The 15,981-nt window shown below is 45.6% G+C and overlaps 1 protein-coding gene across 3 annotated transcripts in view; it reads right to left on the bottom strand.

Annotated features, from left to right (window-relative positions):
* Positions 1-15,981, bottom strand: part of ELP1 (elongator acetyltransferase complex subunit 1) — a 2,667,893-nt gene that overhangs the window by 1,594,381 nt on the left and 1,057,531 nt on the right. For all 3 annotated transcript variants that reach the window (XM_069630608.1, XM_069630606.1, XM_069630607.1), the window contains exon 14: positions 6,924-7,106. In XM_069630608.1, coding sequence (XP_069486709.1) covers positions 6,924-7,106 — 183 coding nt within the window. The remainder of the gene's footprint in view (positions 1-6,923; positions 7,107-15,981) is intronic.

Genomic DNA, 15,981 nt, shown 5'->3' with positions numbered 1-15,981 from the left:
AAATGGATGTCCTCTGCTTCACCGGTGCTCTGGGGCTGTACTTGGTCTGGAGAGAAGGGAGACGCTGAAGTGGGTCTGAAGCCACGGAGCAGCTGCGGTATGCCATGTGTTCCTGTAGTGCTGCGCTGCTGGGGCTTGCCGTAGCAAGCCCTTTGGTTTTCTCAGTGGATCCGGTCGAGAACACCCCTTCAGCATCTCCACGCCTGTGTCTACTCCTGCTGCCCCCCTCTGGGTGCCTCGGTTCCTCTCGCAGTTCCTCTCTGGAGTGTCTGACATTCGGGTAAGTCCCTTGTCAGTTTGTATGTCCTTTCCCATGCAGTTAAAAGGTAGACTTTTTTTTATAGGTTTTTTGGACATTTGTACGGCACCTATACACAAGTGTTTACAGGTGCCACAAGGCAAAAAGGAGGTTCGGGGGGGAATAGGAAAATAAACAACAGTAAACTGTCGTACTAGGCCTTGTGACATTCTTACTGTGCAAGTGTAAACACAACAAAAAGTGTTGAGGAGGGTGGAAGTAGGGGGAGGGAATGAGATGGGGGAGGCTAGGAAGTGCTGAGTTGGGGTAATGTGCAGGAGTGGGGGCTCAGGAGGATGAGAAAGTGCTGAGGAGAGCCAGGAAGGGCAAGTGCCTGGGGGAGGTCGAGTGATGCCTGCAGATCCGCGCCTCTTCTTCATCTCAGTCCTTTCTTGTTTTGGATCATGATGTTCATTCCTATTCTTGCTCGTCTCAGTCCTTTCTACTTCTTGCCTACTACAGATGTATATGATATAGAATGGTAGGGATGATGAGAGTGGGGGTGAAGGATAGGTGGGGTGTTGTGTGGATATTGTGTTATCCCACAGAAGTTGTCACTGGTCCCATAGCGGGTGGATCTCATGGGAGGGGAAACCCCCTGAGTACCACGCCCAGGGGGACTATCCGGTAGCGGCCTCACCTCCATGGCCTCATGGGAAGGGGCTCCCCCTAAAGAAGCAGTGACAACATCCTGGGATTCATCAAAATTGCTAATTGTACTACAGTTTTTTTTTCTAGAGAAACCCATTTGCCTTCGAGCACCAAGAATTTGTTATTGAAAGTTCAGCAATGTTTTGAAATAACTCTTACATTGCTTAATAAGTTAAGAATTCAGTGCCCCTATCTACTGATTATCATTACTGGCCAATGTTTGGAAAGATTTCTCTATATACAGCTTTCCATCCATTTCTATGGACCCCCAAACTTTCTGCTTTTATTTTTGATTCTGACCTACTCTTTTTGCAGTGCAGTGAAGCCTTAATTTATTTATTTAAATTTATATAGCGCGCAAGTAACCCATGGGCATTGAGGCGCTGTTACTTGCAAGAGCTTAGTTACAGGAAAAGAGGCATTCAGCAGTACATTATGTATTCAACAGGCATAGAGCTGCTATTTTAGTTGGTACAGTTGGTCATTAAAAACAGTTTATGCACTGGAACATAAGAGATGTATTCAACTGGTGCGAGGAATCTTATGTGAATAAGATGGTTTTTATCGATTTGCGGAAGGTGCAAAGGGAGGCCTCACCTCAAATTATAGGAGGTAGGGCGTTCCAGTGAGTGGGTGCGAGATATGGGAAGCTGGAACCGCCAGCTCTGGCTTTTTTTACTAATGGCACAGAAAGCATGTTAGTATATGGTGATCTGGTTGGCCTCGTAGAAGAGACGGGGTTGTGGGTGCGATTTCTATCGCCGTCACCATAACCAGTAAATGGGGACCCTGTGAACTCAGACAACAAGCCGAGAAAGAAAACAATTACTTTATTATTACACAAGCATTCGCGAATGGGCCGCAAGTTCGCACGTCTCGCAAAGCAAGTCGTCGAAGTGCCGCGCCTCATTGTACATCGTGGCTTTATTTATACATTTCTAGTCAGATAGCAATACATTGCTGCACGTAGCACATATCCACTCTGAGCCGCTTCTTTCCAGTTGAGATAAGCCTTTAGAGCGACCCTTGCACATCTGTTATTATGGTTTCCTGTTATCTACATTCTTCCGACCTTTGTTTGTGAGCGAACTGCTTTGCAAGCAGTTCAGTTAGATTTATGCTCCTTCCCGTTTAGCCAAAACAACCCTTCTTTGGCTGGGTCAGCGGATTCTTCCCCCCACCCGTGACATCTCCACCATATTTGCACAGCCACGTACTTCGTGTAGTGCTGAGCTTCTTTCAGGCCTGACTGTAAGCATGTTCTGTGAATAGATATTTCATTTATTATACATACAACATAACTATAGTAGCGCCATGTGTGAGCACAAAGTATACATATAGTAGATGCATACCTTCAGGGTGGATCCTTTGGGAGAGGTAGTCGGGGGCAGTAAGGTGAAAGCACTTGTGAGTCAGTGTCAGCGTTTTGAAGATGATCCTTTCTTTTATTGGGAGCCAGTGTGCTCGTTTTCTGACTTCCGAGATGTGTTCTCTTTTGGCAATGCCTTGGGCTGCCCGGAGAGCGCTATTCTGCATGATTTGCAACCTCTCTAGGTTTTTGTTGGATGTACCTAGGAAGAGTACATTACAATAGTCAAGCCTAGATCCAGTGATGGCTCTGGCTATGTTAGTGCAGTTCTCTTTGGAGAGAAAGGGCCTGACTGCGTTTATTAGTTTGGCATGATATGCAGCTGCAGAGGCTATAGCGTTGACTTGTTTATCCATGGATAGGTTGGAATCTAAGTAGACTCCAAGGGTTTTGACTGATTCTGAGACAGGTATTTTGATGGAGTCTATGGTGAAATGACTGAACTGGGAGTCTAGATTTTTCAGCGTGTCGGGTGAGCCTACCAGGAGGAGTTCAGTCTTGTCTGAGTTGAGGCATAGTCCATTGTCTGCCATCCAGGCTTGGATGGTGTTGTAGAGGTTGTTCAGGGTCATGGAGTCAGTGTCGTAGTTGCCAGTGAGGGTGAGGAGGATCTGTGTGTCATCAGCGTAGTTGGTGTATGAAATGCCCATGGCGTCAAGGATGAGAAAAAGGGGTCGTGTAAAGATGTTGTAGAGGGTGGGTGAGAGGCAGGAGCCTTGGGGCACACCGCAGAGTATGATAGTAGGTGAGGCGGATGCTAAGTCCGAGAATACTTGCATGGTTCTGTCTTGTAAGAAGGAAGTGATCCATGCTGTGGCTTCAGGGGAAAATTTGGCCGTAGAGGAGAGGTGGTGGCATAGGACGTCATGATCCACGAGGTCCAAAGCCGAGGATAGGTCAAGAAGTAGGAGAAGTGCTGGTTTGCCCATGTCTCTGGCATCGTCCATTTGGTTTTTCAGGTCAAGTAGGGCGGTTTCGGTCCCGTGTCTGAGGCGGAAGCCTGATTGTCGGAGTCCTAGGAGTTTGTTCTCTTCAATGAAGTGTTGAACCTGCAGGTAGGCTGCTTTGTCCAGTATTTTGAGGAGGAAGGGGACAGTGGTGATGGGTCTATAGTTGTTGGGGGAGGTGGGGTCGAGGGTAGGTTTTTTTAGGAGAGGGCGGACCCAGGCTTCCTTGAGGGAGGCAGGGACTTTCCCAGTAGCAAAGGAGGCGTTTACAAAGGCTGTAAGGAAGGGAGCTAATGCTTCGGCGCAGTCTTTGATAATGGTGGCTGGGCATACATCACCTTTGCAATTGGAGGGTTTGATGTTCCTCATTATGTTGGCGATGTCTTTTTCTAGAATGGGTTTGAATGAAAAGGGTTGGGGGGGGGTCCGGGGCTGGTGGTGGGACAGGGGTGTGTGTGTGTTGGGTAGGGCTTGCTTGGTGGCTAGTATTTTGTTTTGGAGCAGACTCAGTTTATTTTTCATGGCTGCTTGTATATCATCACACCAGGCCTTGTCTTTGGTGAAGTTCTGGGGGGCAGGCGCGGGTGTCTCTAGCTCCCTGAAAATGGCAAAGATTTCTTTAGTGCTGGATTGGGCTTCAGAGATTCTGAATTCAAAGGATTTGGGCCTTAGCTAGGGTGATTGATTTTTTATATCTAGTGGAGCATGATTTAAAAGTCATCTTGTCTTTGTCAGAATGAGACATTTGCCACTGAGTGAGAGCATCCTTTTTTTCAGTGCGGAGTGCGAGGAGGTCTGGGGTGAACAGGAGTTGGAATGGGTGGTGGGTTTGGATTTACGGGGTTTAAGGGGGGCAATGGAGTTAATGGCTGCTTTGATGGCAGCTTCGTAGGCTGTTGCGAGTGTTTCTGGGTCTGTGGAGAAAGGGGGTCTGAAGACTGGGCCTTGGAGGAAAGGCAGTAGCCTTTCCTTAGTGAGTTGGCGGGAGCTTCTGGCGAGGCAGGGTGGCAGTGGTTGGGGTGGGGGGGTGGTGGAGCAGGTGGTGAGGATGCTGAAAGTGATGATGTGGTGGTCTGACCATGGGGTGGGAAGGTTTCCAGTGATGATGAGTGGGCAGTTATGTTGCGCAATCCAGTCAAGGGTTCTGCCCTGGGCGTGGGTTGGGCTAAAGATGGTGTTGTTGTAGCCCAGAGCCTTGAGGGCTGAGTCAAGAGATTTGGCTGCTGGGTCCTTCCTGTCCAGGAGACCTAGGTTAACATCCCCCAGGAGAATGGCTTGAGATTGTTTCTTGAGGTTGTCAGAGAGGAGATCTTCACTACACTGCCTTTTGCTCATTTGTCATGGGGAAACTTGTTACTTTGTTGCCATGTTTGGTAACTTATCACTTTGGTAACGTTTTATCATAGTGCAATGCATCTTAAAAAGTGTACTGTATTGTATTTTTTGCATTGTGTTTTTTGCCCAAGACTAACACTCAGAGGATTTTTGGTGCTAAAGGGACAATCTGATGATAGCAGTTACCTTCTGCTATTTTTTGATGTATTCCTTTTAGCCTTACCGCATATGGCCACTAACCGTGGCTAGTGTCCAAACATGGTCGTACCACACGGTTTTTCGTTTGTTCCTTGGCCATCTGGTCTTTAACCTTTCTCCTTAGCCTGTGAGGCCAGGAAAATCCTTATATGGACTTCCAGTGCCTGGGAAAGCAGAGGCTTTTCACAGGCTATTGGAGGGCTATGTGTGTGTGCTGCCAGGAAGTGGGTTGGGACTGGCTAGTCCCAATCCACAAAATGGTTTTGGTGTGTCTGAGCTGAGCTACCAGTGGTTCCGATTGAACCACAGTTGGGGTGTGTGTGTGTGGGCCAGATCTGTCATTGGCTAGTTAGAGTTTCAGCTCTTACCTGGCTTTTTGGATAAGAAGAGGACTCCTGCACGCACTCTAGAAATCTCCTGGAAGAAGCAGAAGGAGCCAAGAATCCTGTCCAGCTGCAAGACCTGCGAGGAGACCGGAGACCCGTTGGAAGAAGGCCTGGCAACCAACTTCTGCTGCTGTCCTGGTAGAGCCCTGTATTTTGGAAGATCTTCAGCAGTCCTGCAAAGGACCTGCAACCCTTGGAATGGAGGGAACGTCCATTCTCGACGTCAGCTCAGAGACCACGAAGAAGAGCCTTCCGATGTGCCCCTGGACCGCCCAGTGGCTGACCAGCTCAGAATTTCAGCTACCATGCTGCAGATGTCGTCGTTCGGGTTGAGGCGTGGAACTTGGGGGATCCTCAGCTTGTATAATAAGACTTACATCTGTGAACTTTAGTGGTCCTAGTATCAAGGGGACCCGAGAAAGGAGGCAAAGTCTGATCGTGACAAGTGAATCCCCTGATGCCGTGCATCAGTATCCATCGTCCAAAACTGTTTACCCAAGTCCAGTCCTGTCCTGAGAGGGGCCCTCCATTGAGTTCTTTTGCATTTTTCAACAGGAAGACCTAGCACCAGCATTTGTCGCCGACCAAAGAAGTGCTCGAACCTGCAGTCCCTGGGGATCAGGGCTGAGATTGACGGCAGGAAAAGCACCTCAGACCCTCTTCAGTAGACCTGCCAAGTCCTACGAAGAATCGGAGTACGGGGGGTGAGTTGCAGCGATACTTACTGCACCCCTAACTCCCTCTCAAAGGTTTTGGTAACTTTAATCAACTTTTGTAATAGTTTGACTTTGCCATTGCTTGTTCACACAAGCACTCCGAAAGTGGGGACATGTTTGTTAGTTGGATTAACTTTCCCCTAACACTTGGAACTGCTCATTGGACCCCCAGAGACACTACTTTCATTTCAACATTTGGGTATAAGGCCGCATACCTTTTAGGGATGGACCTCTGAAACTAGGATTATAATTCTGTGGACCTGTAGTGCTTATACTTATCTATACCTTCCTTATCAGAGGGTTGATATGTATTTTGCGCTACTCCAGTGATTGTATATATGTATCTATTATAAGTGTTGTGTGAAAGCATTATCTGTTAGAACTCATCTTTCACTGTGTCATATGGCCATAAGTAAAGAAGTATTGGTATACCGGATTGTTAAAGTGTGTTCCTTGACCGTTTCACTGTGTGCGCTCGTTGGGGACACCTTACAAGCTCACCACCTTTTGGGACTTGGCCATGACCACTTGCCTTGCTACCTTGAACTGGTTTGGCTACAGGTCCCAGAATTGTGCCTGTCACAATACTAGGTTGGCCTTCTATACATCTGCCCACGGGCCAGATTATAGAAAATCAGTCCTAACAGCTAAAACCATCTTCTGAGAGATCTTCAAAATTGCATCTGAGCCTCCATTGACAAAAAGAAAAAAAATTAAAAACTGGACTGCTCAGAAACAGGAAGCTGGATTCTATTTCTTCATTTTAGATTATTTCTCTCTCAAAAGGAGGTAGGAATGTGACTTACAATGCAATGATGATTAGCTGATAAGGCATTGCATGCACCATTCATGGGGTACTAGTGTATGAGCCCAAATAAGATTTAGTAGAGGAGCTTTCTCTCACAAAAGCAAGGGGTCCAGGTAGGCTGAACAGGTTACCATGTAAAACCATGTAAAACACTGCAGGTTCATCTGGACAGAAATTCATACCAACAGTTCACTTAAAAGCCATGCCTTCCCTACCTGATGTCGAAATGGCCATCTTCACCTTCCCTTGTGGGTGAGGTCACCTTAAGATGTTGAATAACAGAGTGGGATGTAGAAGGGCTGTGCGCAATAGCCACAAAGGTGTCATCCTGCAACCAGGTGAGAAGGCGCAGATTCAATGGAATCCCCACCTGTTTTTCACTTTTCTTGAAACAAATTCTGTTGGAAATTAACACAAACACAAGAAGACATTTGAAGCTGGAGTTTACAGATTTTGCAATTGAGTAGCAACATTTCCTTAGGAATTGTGATAGACTTGTTTCCGTCATGTTCTACCAGATAGAGAGGATTCCAAGAGCCATTTGTCATTACATAGGAAAAAGGGGAAGAAATACCCAGATTCAAACATTACTAAAACAATCTCCATTTCAATCCACTAGACTATATACAAAATAGATTATCGTGTTTTGAATAAATGCTTTTAGTTATACAAAGTGATGTACACAATATTTACTCATATGGAGAAAAGTACTTAAAAAAAAATAAAAGGGTACACACCTCACGCTTTAAAATAAAAAAATAAAAAGTAACAATTTATTTTATTCGGTTGCAACCATGGGATTAGATGTACAACATTTTAAAAGCAGACAACTTAATTGTACCAAAACAGGATTAAGTCATGCATGCAGAAACATCCCTCATTTCCCCCACTCCCAGGGATTCCCATGCCCCTCCGCCCAGGATCTGGTGGTCCTAGTGGAGATCTGGGTGCCAACTTCAGGTGGCTTCCAGCAGGGTTCGTCTTGATAGCTGGGGTTTGAAGGTTAATGCTTGGTACAAACGGTCATAGTCCAACAGTGGGGCACATATGTCAGTAAATCTGTGAAGAAACCCCTCTTTCGCTGCTGTGACCTTTTCGGCCACTAGGATGTCCCATACCTTAATCCACCATAGTGCCTATAGGGGGCCTGCCAAGGATTTCCAGATACAAGCAATTGTGATCCAGCCTGCCAAAAGTAATTGAGTAAGGAGTTTCGCAGTTGCTCCTTTCTTCGGGTAGACCCCCTGAATGGGGACACCCAGGTGGACCACCCCTGGATCTTTCGGAAGTTTAACAGGCGTGATGGCTTCAATTGCAAAGAGGACTTTTTCCCAGAACATCTGGGGGAGGGGGTATGCCCACCACATATGCAGAAAGGTGCCCCATGCTCCACGTTTCCGCAAGCAACTTGGATCTAATGTGTTCTGAAAGCGGTGGAGGCGCTCTGGGGGATAGTAGCACCGGAGAAGTAGTTTGAGAGCGCATTCTCTGTTTGTGACACATATCGCAGATGAGTGGCTTCTTATCAAATGTCCACCAACGTGTTGTCCTCGATTGGATGCCCTAAGTCTGCTTCCCAATGCATCAAGTATGCGGGGCAATGGGATAACATGTTGTCTTGGAACAATCTGCACAATTTGGAAGTGTATCTTCTGGTTGGATCTCCCTGCAAGATAAGTTCAATGGGGCTGAGGTTTCGTGTTGCTCTTTGTCTCACTAAAGGGTGGGAGTACCAATGGCGGAGTTGAATATAGGAGAATCTGCCAGTCTCAGCTAGTTTAAAGGTTGCTTTGCAGCTTTTCAAAGTGCACGGTTGCCCATTGTCAAACAATTGTGTTAGGGTTTGGAGTCCGCCACTTGGCCAGTTCTTGAAGATTATGGGGTGGTTACCGGGGCTGAAGGTTGGGTTGTGGAAGACAGCGTATTTGGGCCTAGACCAACTGGGATGCCTTTAGATTTCAGTGCCCAGTCCCAGATTTTTAGAGTGCATTGTGTGGAGCATAGGATACCCGGCCAGAGCTTTTGTGCTGGGGTTGGGTGGGACGTACGGGAGAGATCTGAGGGGTAGTGGTACCCTAGATTGTTCAATGTCTGCCCACTTTGGTGGGTTTGACGGGGAGAGCCATGCCGGGAAACGTGCCAACTGAGCGGCCACATAATATTTGCGCAAGTTCAGGACCCCCAGCGCCCCCCAGGTGAGCGTTGGCCATCATGACCTTTTTAGGAATCCTAGCCCTTTTACCTTTCCATATAAATTGAAGCATTTTCCATTGCAGGTGTAGAAGAGGGGGCAATGGGATCGGGATGGGCAAAGTAGAGCAAAAGTATAGGAAACGCCCCAGTAGAGAAATCTCTTGGGAGGCCCACCTCTCCAGGTCTTTCTCCAGTTTCTTGAACAGAGGTGGAAAGTTTGTCTGATATACTTCCCTTGGTATGGCTGAGATATGTACCCAAACGGATGTGGCTAACTGAACCCCTGAAGAGCAGCAGAGCGGCACTACTGACCCTGGGCAGGAAGATCTGGCATAGGACCTGTATAATGCTGGGAAGCAGGACACCATACTCCCTGCAGGTCCCTCTGGTGATACTAAAGGGGATAGACGAACAATTGAGACGTGCTATAAGGGAGCACTGGGTGCCGGTGGGTGTGACAACAGTAGGGGATGTTTGGCAAGGAGATGGCAGAATAGAATTTGATCGCTTAAGTGAGCGCACAGGCTTACACAGCGGGCAATATATCACGTATGTAAGGCTGATGGTGATGCTAAAAAAGACGTGGTCAGAAGTAGAACTGACCCAGCAGCCAGACGAGGCTATAGAAATGTTCCAAACGGTATCAGCTGGGGGCCACAAGGTCTCTAGAATCTATGAAATACTGATGTCCAAAGTGGGAAAGGAGGTGATTCAGACAAGATGGGACTGGGAAGATGAAAGTGGGGAAACAATAAGTGACGGGCTATGGGAAAGGTTACAAGGGTACCACAAAAAGGTATCGAGGAATGCCCGATTACAACATATTCAATTGAATATTACCCATAGAGCGTATATGACCAAGAGAATTGCTAAATTCACAAATGCGGCTATACAGAGATGCCCGAAATGCGGGGTAGAAAATGCCGGGATGGTACACATGTTCTGGGCTTGTCCTGAAATTGCGAGGTATTGGAGGGAAATAGCAGATTGACTGGTATCCAGGGGGATTGAACTAGTGGTAGACTCCTTGTGGGCATGCATGGTGGGGGGCTTCCCTAGACCGCACAAACTCAAGCATGTGTGTAAACTCAAAGACCTGGCCTACATTTTAGCAAACAGGAAGATAGCCATGGGTTGGAAAGCGCAGATGGGACCCAAGGTAGATATCTGGTGGAGGGAACTTCTGCAGTGGGCCGAGGCCGAAACGGTGGTCTGTAGGGAAGCAGCAGGTAGATGAAGTGAAGAGGAAACAGAATTATTTATGGCATGGCAACATCTAATTGCATCCCTGACGGGCCTGGAACCCGAAGAATTGGACACGGATAGCTCCCTGGATTATGGAGAAGAGGAGACAGTTGTGGACTGTGGAGCGTGTTGGCCTTTTATAGTAACTTTGAGGGGGAAGATGAAGCCGGATGTTGGGGTTTGAGTAGTTTATGCACCATGTTAAAGTGTACAGTTTGTTATGAAACCAATAAAATATATATATATTTTTTAAATCTATGAGGGACACACCGAGGCGCTTGGGTCCTTGAAGGAAATGAATCTGGATCCGATTTCATTATCAGATCACGCTCCCATATGGGTGACATTAAGGGGCTGGAAACAGGGCAGTGATCTCTGGACCTGGTCATTCCCAAGGGAATTAACATATGATTCAGGCTCTTTAGATCTACTGAGAGGGAAAATAAAGGCATCCTGTAGATGTTTGATTTTTGGCCCTTGTGTGCAATTTATTTTAAAATATTCCTCTAAGGCGGTGTTGAGAGGTGAAATAATATCACTCAAGAGTCAGAGGACTAAACAGAGAGACAAAATGGAGAAAGATTTAGAGGCACAATTGATAAAAGCTCAGAGTGAGTTAACAGCGAAAAGGTGTAAGGAGAGGTATAAGAAAATAAAAGACCTCAGACGCAAACTGGAACTTTTAAGGATGGGGAAGGTAGAGAAACAGTTACTTAGCCTTCAAAATGTCATTATGTAAAAGCAAATAAAGCTGATAGTCTACTTGCAAGGCAATTAAAACCAAAACATCTCGAACTGCAACAATGATAGCATTGCATGGGGTGACGGCTCCCTTACTACAGAATCTGGGTATATAATGAGCGCCTTCGTAGCATAATACAGTCAACTATACTGGTCAGAACAGCCGTATCCAACAACAATAAAGCAATTTTTAAGTCAATTACTTATACCTAAACTGATCCAGGCAGATAGAGAGCTGTTGGAAAAGGATGTGAGGAAAAGGTAACGGATATGATAAAAGCACTCCCAAGAAATAAAGCCCCAGGACCAGATGGATACCATGCTGCTTTCTATAAGGTATTTACTAAGTCACTGCCCCCCCCTACTAACGAAGTTATAGAACTCATTTAGCCAGAGCGGGAGGATAACTCGCTCCATGATGGAAGATAAAGGTAGTCCTATTTGGGAAACTAAACAAAGACCCCACACAGTATGGCTCTTATCAGTGAGACTCTTAGCGCTTTTAAATATAGATGCTAAAATCTACACCAGAATTATTGCGGCAAGATTTAAATATTTGCTCCTTAACCTGATCGGATTAGATCAGTCAGGCTTTATAATGGGGAGACAAATGTGGGATAATACAAGAAGGATATTACATGTATTAGAAAAAGTAGCAATTAGACAGGTCCCAGCTGTAGACCGGTGGAGTGGCCTTTCTTATTTGCGACCATGGAACATATGGGATTTGGTCCCAAATGAATGCATATGATGGGTGCAAATTATGAAAATCCCTGAATGCGCTTTATAAATTCCCATCTGTCGGACAACGTACAGATTGAATGGAGCACTAGGCCGGGATGTCCTGTCTCCTCTACTTTACGGAATTTATTTGGAACCACTTCTATTCTCAATCAGACAGAACCAAATGATAAAAGGCATTCCATTTGGAGAAGTACATAAAATAGCGGCATATGCCGATGATATGTTGATGACTTCAATACCTGCGTTAATAACATTATTAGGTTACATGGAAAGGATTTGGGGCCTCAAAATAAACATGACAAAATCAGAAGCTTTGGGACAACGTCTATCCAAAGCTCATTCCACCGTGTTTATATTCGCCTTTTAAAATAGTAAAAAATAGTATAACCTATCTTGGGGTGAGACTGTCGGTCAAGGTGGAATTCCTATATAAAGAACATTTTCAAGGAATAAGAAAAGCTCAGGAAGACTTTAATAGATGGACCCCCTACCCCCGGATCTTGTGGCTAGGCTGCATAGCTATGGTAAAAATGGCAACCTCGACTCTTGTATCTCTTCCAAGCTCTTCCTATCAAGGTCCCACAACTCCTCTTTAAAACAATGAACAAATTGATATCTAAATTTATATGGCAAAACAAAAGCCCTAGAATTGCTTTTGAAGTGCTAACGGCACACAGAATTAGAGGGGAGCTAGGCCTACCTAAATTGAATAAGTACTACGAGGCAGCACATTTGAGAGTAATCTGCGAACGGTTTACTGAAAGTAGAAATAAAAATAGGCGCGAATGGACAGAGCTGCTGCTGGGACTAAATGAGCATGTCTCTTGTGACTTCCCGGCAAAGAGAGACCCCCAAAGCGCCCGTCAGAGCATGGTAATTAGGACAACCTTTGATATTTGCGACCGGTGGCTGGGGAAGGGGTATCTTTCCATGCATCCCGCCGCCTTTACTCCCATATTTGAAAACCCTCAATTCAGCCCTGGGATTGATAAGGGGAAATTTAAACAATGGCGTTCTCATGGTTGTGTGAAAATTGGTGACCTAGAAAGGGGAAGTGGAAGAAATACTTAGGCTTGCAAGAAACAGATAGCTTTGACTACAATCAACTGAGACATTGGCTGACGCAACCCAATATACGAAGCGCAGCCCAAAGATCTCTTAATACAATTTGAAAAATGCGTAACCACGCCAAAGGGGGATAAGCAACTAGTCGCAAAATTATACTCAGTTTTACAACACTTAAATATGTCCATGTTTTCTTAGGACTTAACGGCTTGGGTGGGGGCGTTAGGTGAAAATATTGAGAGGAATTAATGGGAAGATTTATGGAAAAACATTCCGAAATTAACCAAATCAATACAACTCAGGGAGGAATGGTATAAGAGGATGGTACAATGGCACTACAACCCAGGAAATAACATAAAATGTATGCTACCACTTCACAAAGTTGCTGGTGGGTGTGTGCAAAGATTGGGGATTGGAGGCACATATGGTGGGACTGTCTGAAGATCCAAGGATTTTGGACTGACGTTAAGAATCAGATTCAAAATATATTCCCTGTAGATCCCTACTACAAAATATCGGCCCAATGGTGGGCTATAGAATAAAATGGAGCAAATCGGAAGTAATGCCCCTCCGGCGAGACATCCCATGGGATCCAGGAGGCGTAGCACCGTTCATGCTCCAAACACACTCCCTAAAATACCTACGAACACAAATAAGCGCTTCAATAGCGGAACTTAGAGATCTCAACAATATTCCCAGGTACTCAATAACATCCGGAAGGACTTTGAAAAATGGGACACACTGACACTCGCCCTATCAGGGAGGATCAATGCCTTAAAAATTAATTCCTTCCCTAAACTCATCTACATCACGATGATGCTACCAGTCGAACCGACAACACACATGCTGAAAGAATTGAACAAAGCCATCAGCAAATTCATCTGGCGAGGCTAGAAGGCCCGGATCCGACTCCCTATCCTACAAGCCCACAAATCTGTGGGAGGACTGGCGGTCCCCTCACTTAAGGCCTACTATCAAGCAGCTCAACTGATCTGGGCGAAACGGTGGTTCAACGCAAGCGAGGAAACTAGCTGACACAACATAGAGACATCTATAATGGCCCCGCTACACCCCATCAAAATCATGGCGAGGCCGCCACACAAGCTCCCATCAAGTATTAAGACACACCCAATCATGTGACCAACCCTAAAACAGTGGCACAAACTCCGGGCGACACAAGGGGCACGGGTCAAGTACGCACCGGCCTGGGCCAGTATAAGGTTGATCCTGACATATGGGGTGATGCAAGCAATACACCGCCACCAAACAAGTACTTGGGCCAACGTTCGGCTAATGGACATAATGAAGGAGGGAACACTAGTAGGCTTCCTGGAACCGCGCAGAAAGCTAGACTTAAGGAGAGGCGACTGGCTATACTATCACTCTATCCAGGCGGTGATCCTCAGACACACCACAACAGAATCCAGACTACAACCCCCCACGCTGTGCAAGAAAGCAATGGACCATAATATCGACGCTTTTCCACGCATCCACACCTTCTATTCAATGGCAATACCAAATAATCAACACAGATTAAACACACTCGCTGCAGCATGGACGCAAGGCTTGGTAACCCCTGTGAGTGCTCCAAACATCTAAAGAAGCTTTGCGGCCATTCCCAACGTCTCCCTCAACCTCAAAAATACAGATATCCTTTTCAAAATACTATAGCGAATATACTATACCCCCGACAAGCTGCACAAAATGGGAATCCAGGCCTCGGACCAGTATTGGAGAGGATGCAAAAACACAGGAACAATGGGACACATACTTTGGTCCTGCCCCTCCATATCCGGATACTGGCAACAGATCTATCTAACGCTAAGAGACATCGAGGGGACAGCCATCTCATTCACCCAAATGCGTTGATCCTAGGAGTTGATGGTACAGACTGGCACGAAGATACACTAACCTGTAAACTGATCTCCCTTATAACGTTTACAGCACAGAAACTTTTGATTATGCACTGGAAGTCAAGTACAGCACCCATGCCCGCAGAATGGGCAAAACACTCTCCAAAACATGCCGACTCGAACGGGCAGCCTTCAAAAGACAATCGAAACTGAACCCCATAAGAGGTCACCGATTTTGGGAGATCCTGGAAGCATACATATGACAAAACATGACCAAGGCCAGAAAATAGAAGGGGCCTCACTGTTGTCCCCAACTAACCAAGACCCTGAATAGGCAAAGGAGGACAGAAGGGTCCGAAGACCTGGGATAAGAGCAAGGTCCCAGAAACGAAGGATAGGGGCAAGGGGCGGAAGAGTGGGAGGGGAACAGCCGGGGTGGACAAATATCAACTGCATATATATACTCTGGGACTTGCGGGCATCAGTATTATCTGGACTTTTGGAAGGGAAATCAACGTTACTGATTGTCTCGTGTTTTTGATAAGTTTGTTTTTGTTCGTTATAAAATGTGATTTGTTGTATACTAATGCTGGAAAACGGAATAAACAGAGTTTGAAGAAGAAAAAAAAAAAATATATATATATTCCCTGGAATACGGCCACTTAAGATGGGTGAGGGGTTGTGTGGACTCTCAAACGTAGATTCACAGTCTAGCTCTAAATCGGAGAAGAGAGCAATGATGGTATTAGTGATTTCAGTCTGGTTAGTAATAGCCAGAAAATGGAAGCACACCAACCCTCCTGCAGTGGTAAATTGGATCCATAAACTGTGGGAGATTTTGGCTATGGAATTGCATACTTATCGGTTACAAGGAGACAGGGAAAATGTATAAATGACTGGGGAGAAATGTTAGAGTATTTGAAAAGTGACTTTATGCAACAACGGTGTCTGCAAAACATCCGCATTTTGGACATAGTTTAAAACTAACAAACCTAATGTTGCAGCTCAACTAAAATTGTTTCACTAACACGTTTAATGTGACCTGCGTGCAGGGGCGTGGGGATGAGTTTGTTTTGTGTTGTTTAAGAAAAATGCCAATAAAAATACTTTTTATTTAAAAACAAAATCCTTACTAGAGCAAAAGCATGCCTAAGGCTGGCACTGAATTGGCTATCTTTATACTTACGCAATGGATTGCAATTGCACAGCTTAAACAGAATAATATGTTAAAATAGCACATATTAGATTAAAACATAATTTAATATAACACCTGCAAATATACTTAAAATACCTTTTAGCCAATTCAGCATATAACCTGTTCGCAGCCACTACATGCTTTGCCCACGCTTGATGCTAAACCTATTGAAACCCCTTCCCTACCTCAGTATCCTGTACGTGAAAGGGGATGGGTTGCTCATTTTCCTCTCCCATT

Source organism: Ambystoma mexicanum, chromosome 6q (genome assembly GCF_040938575.1).
Source record: "Ambystoma mexicanum isolate Mex_15411 chromosome 6q, UKY_AmexF1_1, whole genome shotgun sequence".
Lineage (NCBI taxonomy): Eukaryota > Metazoa > Chordata > Amphibia > Caudata > Ambystomatidae > Ambystoma > Ambystoma mexicanum.
This window is presented reverse-complemented; position numbering and strand designations above follow the sequence as displayed.